Below are 13,328 nucleotides of genomic sequence, written 5' to 3'. Positions count from 1 at the left end.
ATGCTGGGTTCAGTTTGTTGATGATCCTGATGAGTCTCCATTTCCTGCGACTTTTACTTAATGAATCGTTTGATGATAGCGATACATTGGCCAGGTTATCTTTATTGTCGTTGACAATTGAATCAACTTCGATGAGTAATTCCTTGTTTTTCACTTGCTCTTGGATGACCGGTACAACCATTTTGAAAATAAAAGAGAATAGAACACTATTTTGGTTAGCTTGTTGAACAGGATAAAGGATCAAGAACACTAAATGAAAGCTTAGGATCACAGACTATTAATAAAGAGTTATAAACATTGGTAATGGTGGATGGAATGATGAAGCGTTTTAATTTGACGATGATAATTGTGTTTGTATTGTGATTGGCTGTTAATGGACCCACTTTGTTGATCTACTTGTAACAAAATAACATTGAACATTTGACATTTAAATTAAATTTATTTATTGAAAATTTTTTTTGCGGTCTAACGTTTTTTAATATTGTTATAAAAAATAGTTTTTTTAAACAACTATCTAGCTAATGTACATTTTTTGGTTTTTTTATACAAATACTTAAAAACATGTGATATAATGATGATGCGAGGTTTGATAAATTAGTGATGTCCATGATGTCCATGATGACCATGGTGTCCGTGATCATGATGACCGTGATGACCGTGGTGGCCATGGCTGTCGTGGCCGTGGTGACCGTGACTGTCGTGGTGTCCCCATCCATGGTGTCCATGATGACCGTGATGGCCGTGATGACCGTGACCGTGGTGTCCATCCCAACCGTGGCTGTGACCTTTCCATCCTGATGGAACATGAGTGTTTCTACAAAGGAGAATAAAGTGGAATATTTTTAAAAACTGAATCTTTTTCGAAATATCAGGTAAGGTTCAAGATAGATAGTGAGGAATTTTTTGTAAATGTAAATCCTTGAGGCATTTATAAAATCTAATTCACTACTTTTCCTTCAGAAATTTTTGTTGCACTGTTCTTGTATGGTGATCATTCACAGTTAACTTACCCGTGAGTGTGGGGGTCTGGTCCATTGTAGATAGCGTCAGCAGCATCAATTGATCCGGTTCCAGGTTCGTTGGTCTTGATCTTCGCACGGAAACCCTTCTTGTCGGCAACATATTGAACACGACGTTCTCGGCCATCGACATCCTTTAAGGTGTATTCACCGTGCTTGTTTCCCCAAGCATCTCCTTCTTCGTGTCGTGAGTTTTTGGCTCCCCAACCATCTACGATATCATAACCGAATTTGTAATTTCCCCAAGCCTAGAAGAAGAACATGATTTAAGGTAAAGGTAAAATTAGCTCGAGTAAGATTAGTTTGTTTGACTTGTTCACAATAAGGCACGGTGCTGTGTTTACAGCACGTTCATAAGATTCATCCAAGTCCATGTCCATAAACTTACATCTTGCTTTCTATAGGTGTTACTGTGGCCACCATGGTGGTTATCCCAACCCTTGGCTTGAGCACTGGAAATTACTCCAACAATCAATAAAGAAGCAGCCAAATAAATAATCTAATCAATTGAATGAAATGAAACAAAAAGATGGGTAAGTGTTAAACTAGGTGAAACAAGATGAAATATTCAAGAGATCAGGTAATAGAGAGGCACATGATAGAAGTTAGAAAATCATTTGATGGTTAACAATTTTGTACAATAATCCTGAACATATAAGTTAGTCTTGAAAACATTGAAAGAGTTACACAAAGAGCCAGATGGAACAAACCTTTGTCATAGTTGAAACGGTTAGTCAGAGTTTACAAGTTGAACTAATGAGAAACACTTTTTCTTTTCTAATGTTGTTGTTGTTGTTGTTGTTGTTGTTGTTGTTGTTGGTTTGTCAACAGTTGAAGTTGTGATCTTAAAGTTGACCGAAACCGCTCTTATATACTAAAAGTGATCAAATTATATCAACAGAAACGTCATAATCACGAACATATAATTATTTCAATTTGTTATCTTGTGATCTTCGTTGTTTCCATTATACAAAGGTGGAGCCAACTTTTACCATTGAAAGTGTTTAGCTTTTTGTTTTAAAATGTTGTGCACTTTTGCTACCCAAAAAAGTGGATAAAAAAGGTTAGTATTAAGCCTTATTATTAGGTGAAAATTGTTCATGATGGTGAAATAAATCCATCAAGAAGAAGATTAACAAGTGCAAAGGAAGGAGTTTTTAAAAATTTGAAGGAAGTTAATTTTAAAGGTCGAACTCAACTGTAAATTGTATCGATACGTGATAAGAAGAAAAAAGATGACAAAAAAAGGTAAGTTGTTGGTGAGGTTGGTGGTGATAGTATTTTTTAATTTTTGATCATCATGATGATCACCAACAACATGATGTTTTAGGTGACAAAAATGAGTGTAAAAGCCAAGTAAACAGGAGGAGATTGGATTATAAACGTAAAGGTAAAAATGATGATATTGAGGCAGGTAAAGTGTAGTTGGTGCTGCTTGTCATTGTTCAGTGTTTATTTGATTATCATCAATATTTGCTTTATTTTTTGTTCCCTTCTTTAAATTAGTTGTTAAAACGCTACCAGATAATTAGTTAATAAATTATGTGATATAATATTTAGTGATTAGCTTGATTGTGGTACCATAAATTAAATGGTGTTGAAAGACAAGCCACATTTGTTTACATTTTCAATCTCAATCTTGTGTGTAGTGTGTTAGTGTTTGATTGGTGTTTACTGTCCTTAATGATATCATTATTATTCACCAAATTATGCAAAAAAGACAACAATTAACTTTTACTAATTAGCAGTTTCCAATGAATAAAAATATCCACACTTAAAGTCACCAAATCCTTTATATTGATACAAATTGCCAATCTGGTAATGATATGTGAATGAACACAATATTTGGTTATTTTGGCAAATCTAGGGATCATTGATTAATCTACCAAAATTCAAACTTAAAATTCTTGATTGCTGATTAGATTGTTGAATGAATTAGCATTACTTTAGAATCGATTGGTTTGATTAACAATTTTTTCTTATGTAAATTGTCTATGCTTTCCAGATCTATTAACATTGCTGTTAACCGAGTCAGTTACATGTTTGATTTTATGTAACAATCAGGCTAAACGTTCAATTTTCACATTTAATTTAGGTAATATCCAATTGACCTTACACTAATTAAACCTGATAATCATTGGTGATTATATTTGAATATTTCATTGAGACTGCATTAAAAATGCAAATAATTGAAATTCAATGAACTATTCAACTTATCCAAGGGCAAATCAAGTCAATCAGTAAATTGTTGATAAATGGTTTTTTTTAAAAAATCAAATCAGTTGATTTAAAAGAAGAACAAATTGCTGAAATTGATTTTATTGTGAAGATGTGTTTACTAACAATAATAGCTTAAGTTAATGGTTAAATGTATTGAATTAGTTTCTTCATTCTGTTATGTATAGCAATTTCGGAAGCAATTTAGGAATTGGTAATTGAATCAATAAGAATTTAATGGTTCAAGTAATGGTTATGCTCAATATTATTGTTAATCATAATTTTTTGTATTAATCACGAAAAAATGTTTAGTTAAAAAGAGAAAAAATTGTCAGCTAAATTGTTCGGAAATTGGAGAGCGATATTGAGCTTAATCCATTTTGACTAATATAATTTTTGATAATCATTTTGATTTACATTTAATCCAATCAAATGCATTTTAATGATGTTTAAACTTCAAAAATCACCAATTTTTAATTGTTATCCATAAAAAATGACTAATCGTTACCCAATTTGCTGGTAAATTGAACTAAAATGAATAAAAGTGAACTTGATAAATATAAATTAAGAAATTAACCTCAAATTATTTCGCATTCCTGTTAAATATCAAGTTAATCGAGCACTTTTTTGTATGCACTAATTGTAATAGTAAATCTTCATAGCAATGGATTAGTAATGGACTATCTCTTGTTTTTGTATCAACAGCAAAAAAATAATCGTTTAACCACGAAAAAAAGAATCAGCACTTGATCACTTTTCAATTAAATAATATTAAGAACGATGAATGTTAGAGGAAAAGTAACAATTGAAAAAGCAATGGATAATTGTGCGAGAAAAAAAGTGCATTGAAAAAGTTGCGTTGACCGGATAATTAGTGCAAGTTGTAAAGATGATAAAATATTATGGTTTTCATACAATCAGTCATTATGTTATTCGGTGATTATTCATTGAAGATATCTTAGTGTACAGGTTAATATACATAAAATATCCAAGTGATTACATTGAAACATTGTACTTTGACTGAGGACAATTTAATTAAAGATGATGTATAAACAGAAGTGTACAAAAGTATCACACCGGCAATTGATCAGTTTATCCAAAAAGCAAATAAACCTGCAGTTCATTTGGTTGGATAGATTTTTGATGACACATGATTTGTTACTTGATTAGGCAGAGTTTAGTCATTTAATCGGGCAATATAGGAAGGTGGAACTCCAATTTCTAATAATCTAGAAGAAGGTATTTTAGTGACATCAGGAAAATTGTTTAGAAATGCGATCCACGCCATTTCTCCTAATGAAGGAACTTTAAGCCACATTGTGTAAAGGGCGTCTGTTCGTTGAGTACGCAATGATCGTCCTGTGGTAGAAGCTTCTACGCCTCCAAACACTGTCATTAGACCAGAGGATGATAATGTTGCTGAATGAAAATAAACAGGTTTTGGTATTTTTGTAATGAAAGTCCATTCAAGCGAGTTGAGATTAAACCTCCATAAATCATCTAATGCGACAAGACCGTTTGGTAAGTGCGAAGCTCCTCCAATCATATAAATTTGCTCATCGAGCGTAACCAAACCATGAAACTTTCGAGCAGTGGGGTGACCATGAGTTGAGTCAGGAAATGTTTTAATAGTTTTCCATAATTTACTGGAAAGGTCAAAATAAAACAGCTGAAAATAATAAAAGAATGGTAGAGTTAGCAAATATACAAACTATATTACTATTAATAAATTAATTACCTCTTCAAAACCAATATTATAAGTGGATGTTCCACCACCAAATAAATAAATTCTGTTATTGTGAAGAGCTATTTCATGGCGATAACTACCAGGTCCATCGAAATTATTGTATGGATAGAGCAGCTCAGCAGTATTGTCTCTAAGGTTGATTCGAGTAACACCTAAATTATAACTATGGCCACATGTACCACCAACAGAGTACAAGATTAGCTCATCTGGATCAAATGCTAAAGCTTGTCCATATTGTTTGGGTGGTATATCATCATTGTCTGCTTTTAATCGATACTTTTTCCAAAATCCAGTGGACAATTGGCAGACATACAATCTATTTGATCCATTACGACCGAAAGGGACACCTGTGCCACCTTGAACAAACAATAGATCATCGATACAAAGGGCAGCAAAAGAGCATAATAATTGAGGTGGTGAACCATTCATCTTTATTTTGGTCCATTTCAGAGAACTCATATTGAATTTCCAAAGCTCTTTGAATAAAGCATTTGGACTATCATCTCGTTGAAGTCCCTCCGGGTTATAACCTCCAAGACAATAGATATTACCATGAGAATCAGTAATTATACGATGTCCACTTCTAGGGCGAGGTTTGGATTCACCTAAAAAATAACATGGACGCAAATATAAAGATACAATGTATTTAAAAAAGAAGCATGATTTTGTAAACAAAGAGACTAAAAACAAACGGCCTTACTTTTACATTTTACTTCATGATAGACAAAAGGTAGATTTGATAAGTAATGCTGGTCGTAGTCATCTTCCCAAGAGGATTCATCAGTATCTCCGTCTTTTTTATTGGAAAGACCTCTTTGATTATTCGAAGGAAGCATTGTTGGAAACCATGAAGATCTTAGCCAAGACCAGAGCTTCATCTAAAAGTGAATAAGGATTTGCACCATAAAATGTAAATAAGAATACGTCGCAACAAATATAAATAGAAGCGGATTTTTCAAAGGAACACAAGTTAAAAAAACAATAAATTCCTACAATCACAATTTAAATTCAAGTAATTGAGGTTCAAACAACAAAACTGATAACAATTAAAAAAAGGATCCGATGGCGAGTGAAATGTTTACAATGTACAAGTTGGTATGAAAACATTAAAAGCCTATCATGTGACTATATTTATTTCCTTTGTTTTCATTCTCGGCTTGGAATTGAACTTAAATATCACGAAGTGATAGGCAACTTAATGAAATCAAGGTGATTTTCTTACTAGATCAATCAAATTGATCAGAAGGATGAAACATAAACCAAGACTGGATATTCAAATCAATGCAGAGAAGATTTAAGCATATAAGGCCCAAGTAAACATTGATATGAGGAAGTTAGGTTTAAAAATAAAGACAATGATTACTCAGAGATAATAAAGGTTATTAATGTGATCAATTCCTTATCGCATGAATGTCCTTCTTCTGCGAAGATTTTTGAATAATTAATAAAAATTGTGTAACTTGCATAATTTTTAATCTTTTATATCCTTAATAAGGTGAAAGTTGCTGAAATTATTTGAGCATGCGATAATAAACCGGTTAACTGAAAACCCGACAAACATGAGGTGATCTTAGCATGTTAATAAATGCACATACCTGATTTAACCAAAATAAAACATAATATCACTTAACACAAATCCACAAATGTTTAAATTACATTGATTTTGAATAGTCTAATAATTAAAAAGCAATAATCTAAGATTGTAACACCTTTGTGTTCCGTGACTTATAAGTTAAAACAGCTGAGACTGCCATCTTTAGGATTAACAGTGCCACTCTGTAAGTAATTCATCAGCTCTTCTCTGCATCATCACGTCTCATCATCTAATTTTCTTTAATCATCATAGGATGTAAATTATTCTGAATTCTGATGAGAGAAATATAATTCAACTTTACTATCAATCGATTAAAGGTAATGTCAAATTTTTTAGACCTGTATTCCGTTGGTTTTCTAATGTTTCTTTTGGTTATCCTTTTCTAGTTATCGCTTCTGGCCATCTGTATGATTTAAAGCCTTTCGCTCCCCTCGGTGATCATCTAAATTATTTTGGTAATTAATGCTTGTCCTTTTTATCTGTTATGCATGTCATGCCTGAATATCTTAGCTATATATGCCTCGATTCTAATGCTAGAACTTTTCTTCATGTTCCCTGTAGATAGAGTGTTCTAGCAGCTGCTTCAATGGGCCGTCGTGACAAGGCATTTGGGGTCATCCTGACCAGAGATGTATTCCTTTCAGGCATGGGATTTATTTATTTATTTGCATTCGCTTCTCTTTATCACCAATTACCAGGTAATTTTTGAATATTTGAATATTTGATTTGCTGCTGATGTGTCGCTTACACCAGAACCTTCTATAGTCCTCAATGTTTACCTATGTCAAACTTTTTCTTGCTTTATTTAGGTTTAATTGGTGATAAAGGTATATTACCTGTCCATAGCTATGCTCAATTAGATAAACGCGGATTATCTGTGTTGGATGAAGTTTTAGAATCCAAACCTAGTCTCGTTTGGCTTGCACCTAAACTTGGCCTAAACTTTGATTTGATGTTAGATTTAGTTGCATTATCTGGGATAATCGTTTCTTCATTTGTTATTATTTCTAGCAAAGCTAAAAATCCACTCCTTTTCGGTCTCCTTTATATTTTGTACTTTTCCCTGTATCAGGTAAATTGAATGTTAAATGTGAAAATGAATCGCAATATTAATATTTTTGCTTTTATTGTATTGCATGGTCAGGTCGGTCAAGAATTTCTTTGGTTCCAATGGGATATACTTCTTCTTGAGGCAGGATTCCTTTGTATTATAATTGCTCCATTCAGCAATTCATTTAACCATTCACCGTCTCGTGATCCAATCACATTATGGCTCGTCAAATGGTTGCTTTTCCGTTTAATGTTTAGTTCAGGAATTGTCAAATTAACCTCTAAATGTCCTACTTGGTGGGGATTGACGGCACTTAATTACCATTTCGAAAGCCAATGTTTACCTACTCCCTTCTCTTGGTATGCACATCACTTGCCCAGTTGGTTATTGAGATTAGGTGTTGTTGGTACTTACGTCGTCGAAATTATAATCCCTTTCTTTTTCTTCGGACCTGCTGTATTGAGAAGAATAAGTTTCTGGGCTCAGGTAAATATTCCCACAATATTTTCAATTTATGCTTTATTATTGATAACTCACATTTGCAGCATAAAAAATCGTGAATTTTCTTGATGCTTTGTATGATAAAAGTTATCAGGAATGAAGTTACTCCATAGTTCTGACATATTTACGATTAAAGATGCAATTCTAAGTTATCATAATAATTACTTTTCGGTGATTATAATGCTATCAGGAAATAATTTATTAAAGAGACTTACTTTTTTAGTCTCTCATCGTTACCAATCTTAATCAATCTATTTAAGATGGCTTTCCGATGTTTAATAATCCACCTTTAATCCCAAATAATTATTGCTTTTTTATAAGCAAAGATATAAAAATCAAGAATCAATTTTATTTCTAATGTTTCATCATTCCTCTTTTTTCAGGTGATATTCCAATTTTGCATAATTCTAACTGGAAATTACAACTTCTTCAATCTACTTACGATTGTGTTGTGTATACCTTTGTTGCAAGATGCTGACTTTCCACGCTTCCTACGACGGTCTCATCGTGTTCCGCCTGCAAGGAGAAATTCCTCAGATACAATTATAGCTAGTTTTGGAATAGGCTTTATACTGTACGAGACTGTTAAGCTATTCAATTTGCATATCGAAAAAGATAGAACATTATCCTCCAAAGTCAACTTTCAAGAGCCTGAACTCAAATATTTTATTGGAAAAGCGTTACATGCGTCAATCACCGTCGGTCTTATTTCTCTGGGGTTGGTCTTTATTCGATCGGTTTACAGGTAATATAGATTTTTATCTCTTATATATTTTCTATTCTAAATCTTTATTATATTTATCATTAGAGCTTTCAAACATGGATCATACTTTGCACGTTTTGGACGAATAGTCGCAGTTATTCTCTACAGCTTAGCAGCTTTTCTCATATTTGCTATAAGCTTAATTCCCTTCACTGGACAACTTGATAAATCTGTGTACACCAAGATCTCGCCAGTTATCCATCAATGGCATCACAACTCAAATCCCTTGATCATCACTAATAGCTACGGACTTTTCCGTCAAATGACTGGAGTCGGTGGTCGTCCCGAATTGATTATCGAAGCTTCTAACGACCTGGAAACTGGTTGGAAAGAATATAATTTCCTGTATAAACCTGGAAAATTGAATGAAGCACCCAAGTTCTTGAGTGAGTTCATCCAACAGACACTTTCTGTTTGAGATTCTACTATTTGTTTTACTACTTGCCATTATTGTCATCAATTAATCTAATTACTCATTTTTTTATTATTTATTTTCATCATCAGTACCTCATCAACCTCGACTTGATTGGCAGATGTGGTTTGCAGCTCTGAATGATTATGAAAATAATCCATGGCTTCTGAGTTTGGTTTACAGACTTTTAAATAACGAGAAAGCAGTTTTGGATCTTATTGACAACAAAAGTTTACCTTACAGTCAAGGACCCAAACATATTCGTGTCAAACAATATCTGTATCATTACACAAATTCATTTGAACGCAGAAAAACTGGAGCTTGGTGGAAACGAGATTTCAAAAAGGTTTACCTTCCACCAGTGGACAAAGAATCAGTTTTGCGTTATTTGAAGACGGCAGGAATTAACTTAAATCAACAAAATCCATTGAAAGTTACAAATACACAATACTCTTGGGTGCTGCCTTTAATTCGTTCATTGGTTAATCAAGTTTCACCTAATGTATTCATCTATACTTTTGCTGCATGTTTGTTGTCAATCAAGCTCATTTACTAGAATAGTCTAACAAATTATTATTGGCTCATTACCATCATCATAATGTGGGAAAGAAGCGGTGGAAAATGAAAAGGAAATACGAAACTTGTTGACATTTTTTAACTCGATTGATCATTGAATTTCAATCAATCAAAATAAATGTTATTTTTCCTCTTTTTTTACATCCAACAAGCAAACAAAAACTAAAATTGTCAATTAGTAGATCGCAATAATAAATTTTACATTATAATCTAAGTTCATTTTCCAATTGATTTCAAGATCAAAAGTACATTTTCAATCATTTTCACATGTTGTCAATGAGTTATTAGATAATGATATTTTTGATGTTGATTAGCGAATCAGAGAAAAAACAAACTGTTTTTTGATTAAGAAAAAAACTGTTTTCATGGGAGTGAATCCTCATCGATTCAAGTAATCAAAGTAATCATAATAAATAATTTTATTTTATAAAAAGAGTGTACGTTTAATAACTTACAAACACAACACTCTTTAAATTAGAGCTAACTGCAATCACCTTGAAAGTATCAAGCATGCAGTTACATTAATGAATAACTAAATAATGTAGAATGATTATTGAAAAAAATTTACTGAATCAACCATCAAATTTTACGGATCTTTCATTACTAAAAGATATAATAGCTGAAAATATCGAAATTTCTAGAGTGAAAGCATTCATAGGAAACAAAAATAATCTACTTTGTCGATTTAAATTCAAAATCAAATGATTATTATTTGGATAGAGAAATTATTGGCAGCTGGTGAGACTTGATTTATGTTTTATAAAAAAATTAGCTTTACTTAACCGTTTGAAATTCCTTCACAAATACAGAGTGAAAAATAGGTGTAATGAGTTGAAATCTTATCATAGAAAAACAATCTTCTCGAATGATGCATTATCATTGTTATTGGATATTAATATGGCAAAAGATAGTCTGAGAGTTTTGGCAAAATTTTTAACTCTGAGTAGCCAGTGTAGTAAGTCACTGGTCTACAAATTGTATAGGATTTACATAGGTGTTTCAATCGAGATTATTAATGACTCCCTTTTGCTTAAACATGGTCATATTGTGCCCGTCGAATACATGATGCAACACAACATGAACCAAGAATTCCAAGAACTTGAATACAAGCGAATATGATGACGGTAATAGATAATACTTTCATAGCAGGGGCAAGAGTTTCCTTAATTGCTTGTACACAACCTTCAGCGTAGACTTTTTTGGCTTTTTTGTCTTCGTAACAAGAGTCAGGAATTTTATCAAAAGATCCCCAATCACTAGCATTAACAGCTCCACAACACTTCAAATTACTCTGAAGATCATCGAGGTTTTTCTTTAAATCCTTTCCAGCTTCCGTTTCAGCTTTCTCGATCATTCCCTTGAATTGGTCAACAGATACATCCTCAAGTTTGTTTCGATATTTGTATGCAAATCCACCAATAGCGAATTCAACGATGACCAAGAGGAAAACGATACAGCCAAACTGCAAGAGTTCAAAAATAAACAATGAGAATAAGATTTTGTTGATTTGCTTGGAAACCAATAAGATAATCAGTTTTTATCGACACCATCGATTGTCAGATCAGATTTACAAGATCGATTTTTTATTTCAAAAAGTCTGAAAATTATGAGGAAAGTTAGAATATCAGGAAAAATTCAAATATTATAAAATAGCAATAAATTCGTTCAGATTTTCTATATTTTTCAAATATTAAATGCAGAAAATTATTAGTTTTTGTGGAAGATGATTGTTTTTCAGCTAAATAGTAAGTCCTGTTAATCCACCTAGAGTAGTGAAATCTATCTGTCTCTGTATGATGAACAATACAATACTAGATGATGTAATCAACACCATAAAAAATTGATCAATCTAAGTGCAATTTATTTGGATGCAATCACCCTAAATCTAATGATACTAATGGAAATCAATCACACCAATAAATATAATCTTTGTATAAAATGAATGAAGATCCTATTTCATTAAAATTTTCGCGATTAATTAACAATACAATCTCTTTGATTAATGATCGGCATCAGTTGAATAACCAGTTAAAAGAAAACCAAGTTCTGTTCACCATAATAACAGGTTAAATATTTTGACAGTTTCTTGAACTTTGCTATAAAACTAGTTTCAGGTTAGACCTCAGCACTAAACTTGATATCTTTACAAGAAATTTTTTTATAGTCTCAAACAAACCGCTAAACTTATTTTAAAACATATTGTGGATATGACATCATATTGGCTGAATAATCTGGCAATTTAACAAACGATCTTATGAACTATACAAACATTTGTTATCAGATTAATTGTTTTCACAAATACGACTATAGATACCAGATAATGACAGAAAGAGAAATAGAAAGATAAAAATAATGGAATATTTGGTGAAGCTTTAACAAAAGCTGCATATGAAAGAAAGAAAAGATAATAAGCTCTCTGTCTTTTTTTCAAACTATCATTACTAATGCGACGTTATATTAATGAAATTAATAATATTACTAAAACCATGACTATGATACTTACAGTAATTAGCATACAACGATTTTCTTTCAAGGCACCACAGCATCCCAAGAAACAAATAACAAACACACAAACACCAACAATGATGCTCATGTTAGCGGGGCCTTGCCCAACAGCCAAGACATCTCCATAGTTTGCTGAGCTTCGAGCTAGGGCACCAAAAATAATACAAAGCAGGCCAAATACCTAAAAACGAAACACCAAAGTTACATTAGTAAAGTGTGATGAATTATAATCGTAATATTGAAGGAAAATAGATTCAAGGACGTTTCTAGTCTATGTAAAAGAGTAAATTTATACCAATTAACATAGGAAAGTTAACACATTGAAGTAACTTGAATTTGAAAAGTTGTATAAACCACTTACCAGACAGATGAAGTTGAAGAAGATGAGACCGTATTTGGTCGTTGATCCAATAAAGGAATTCATAATTTACTAATATTGATTTGAGTAAGTACTAATCGAAAAGAGAAGAGTGAAAAATTAAACAAAAATGAAAGTTGAACAGTTGATTAATAACAAAATTTGTTGTAAAACGCACAACCAGGATTGGATAAATAAGATGACAAATGAATACTTTTACCCTCAATTGCTGTATCTAATGACGCATTTTGAGTCGATATATCGAAATGAGCAAACAATCGAACAATAATTTCATCAGAGAAAGTAATGAAATTTTATTTGTTTCCAATTATCATTGAACCTTGTGATATTAATCATCAATTACGAGGCATACAAACAAATTCAATTATTTTACTAGCAATACTCCTATTCAAATTAAATCTAATTCTATCTCCAACAAACCCTAGATTTCCATGGAAATCGCAAACTTATCTCTGTTCCCAGAATCATCATTGCAGTCCAACATCATTAATGTTTTTCATGAGAAATTGATTCATATCCATTTTTATCCATCACACAATTAAAGACCAAAGCAATAGTGATCAT

The 13,328-nt window shown here is 32.2% G+C and overlaps 4 protein-coding genes across 6 annotated transcripts; 1 reads left to right on the top strand and 3 right to left on the bottom strand.

The window, feature by feature from the left end:
* Positions 1-419: 419 nt before the first annotated feature.
* LOC107366745 (uncharacterized) lies at positions 420-1,851 on the bottom strand. The gene is made up of 4 exons (XM_015934377.3): positions 1,730-1,851; positions 1,408-1,518; positions 1,011-1,267; positions 420-814 (listed from the first exon to the last, which is right to left on the bottom strand). Exons 1-4 carry the CDS (start codon positions 1,736-1,738, stop codon positions 595-597), a joined length of 597 nt encoding a protein of 198 aa, XP_015789863.1. The 5' UTR covers positions 1,739-1,851; the 3' UTR covers positions 420-594.
* Positions 1,852-4,136: 2,285 nt separating this feature from the next.
* On the bottom strand, positions 4,137-6,702 carry slim (scruin like at the midline). Of its 2 annotated transcripts, none has more exons than XM_089268434.1 (4): positions 6,448-6,702; positions 5,684-5,861; positions 4,975-5,588; positions 4,137-4,905 (listed from the first exon to the last, which is right to left on the bottom strand). In XM_089268434.1, the coding sequence occupies exons 2-4, from the start codon at positions 5,859-5,861 to the stop codon at positions 4,414-4,416; spliced, it is 1,284 nt and encodes a 427-aa protein (XP_089124560.1). In that variant the 5' UTR covers positions 6,448-6,702; the 3' UTR covers positions 4,137-4,413. The 2 variants fall into 2 exon arrangements, with proteins under 2 accessions (XP_089124560.1, XP_015789861.1); XM_015934375.3 differs by having other exon boundaries at positions 6,579-6,702.
* On the top strand, positions 6,621-10,094 carry LOC107366742 (lipase maturation factor 2). 2 transcript variants are annotated; one of them, XM_015934373.3, is made up of 9 exons: positions 6,621-6,761; positions 6,830-6,894; positions 6,964-7,032; positions 7,139-7,275; positions 7,387-7,649; positions 7,722-8,114; positions 8,513-8,874; positions 8,938-9,278; positions 9,397-10,094. In XM_015934373.3, the coding sequence occupies exons 4-9, from the start codon at positions 7,164-7,166 to the stop codon at positions 9,858-9,860; spliced, it is 1,935 nt and encodes a 644-aa protein (XP_015789859.1). In that variant the 5' UTR covers positions 6,621-6,761; positions 6,830-6,894; positions 6,964-7,032; positions 7,139-7,163; the 3' UTR covers positions 9,861-10,094. The 2 variants fall into 2 exon arrangements, with proteins under 2 accessions (XP_015789859.1, XP_015789858.1); XM_015934372.3 differs by lacking the exon at positions 6,621-6,761 and having other exon boundaries at positions 6,788-6,894.
* Positions 10,095-10,629: 535 nt separating this feature from the next.
* LOC107366621 (CD63 antigen) lies at positions 10,630-12,933 on the bottom strand. Its single transcript, XM_025161813.2, has 3 exons — positions 12,747-12,933; positions 12,384-12,566; positions 10,630-11,342 (listed from the first exon to the last, which is right to left on the bottom strand). Exons 1-3 carry the CDS (start codon positions 12,807-12,809, stop codon positions 10,911-10,913), a joined length of 678 nt encoding a protein of 225 aa, XP_025017581.2. The 5' UTR covers positions 12,810-12,933; the 3' UTR covers positions 10,630-10,910.
* Between the last annotated feature and the right edge of the window lie 395 nt (positions 12,934-13,328).

Source organism: Tetranychus urticae, chromosome 2, assembly GCF_039701765.1.
Source record: "Tetranychus urticae isolate SD_2017Ah chromosome 2, NJAU_TeUrti_SD_1.0, whole genome shotgun sequence".
NCBI lineage: Eukaryota > Metazoa > Arthropoda > Arachnida > Trombidiformes > Tetranychidae > Tetranychus > Tetranychus urticae.
The sequence above is the reverse complement of the archived record's forward strand: the minus strand, read 5'-3'. Positions and strand labels throughout refer to the sequence as shown.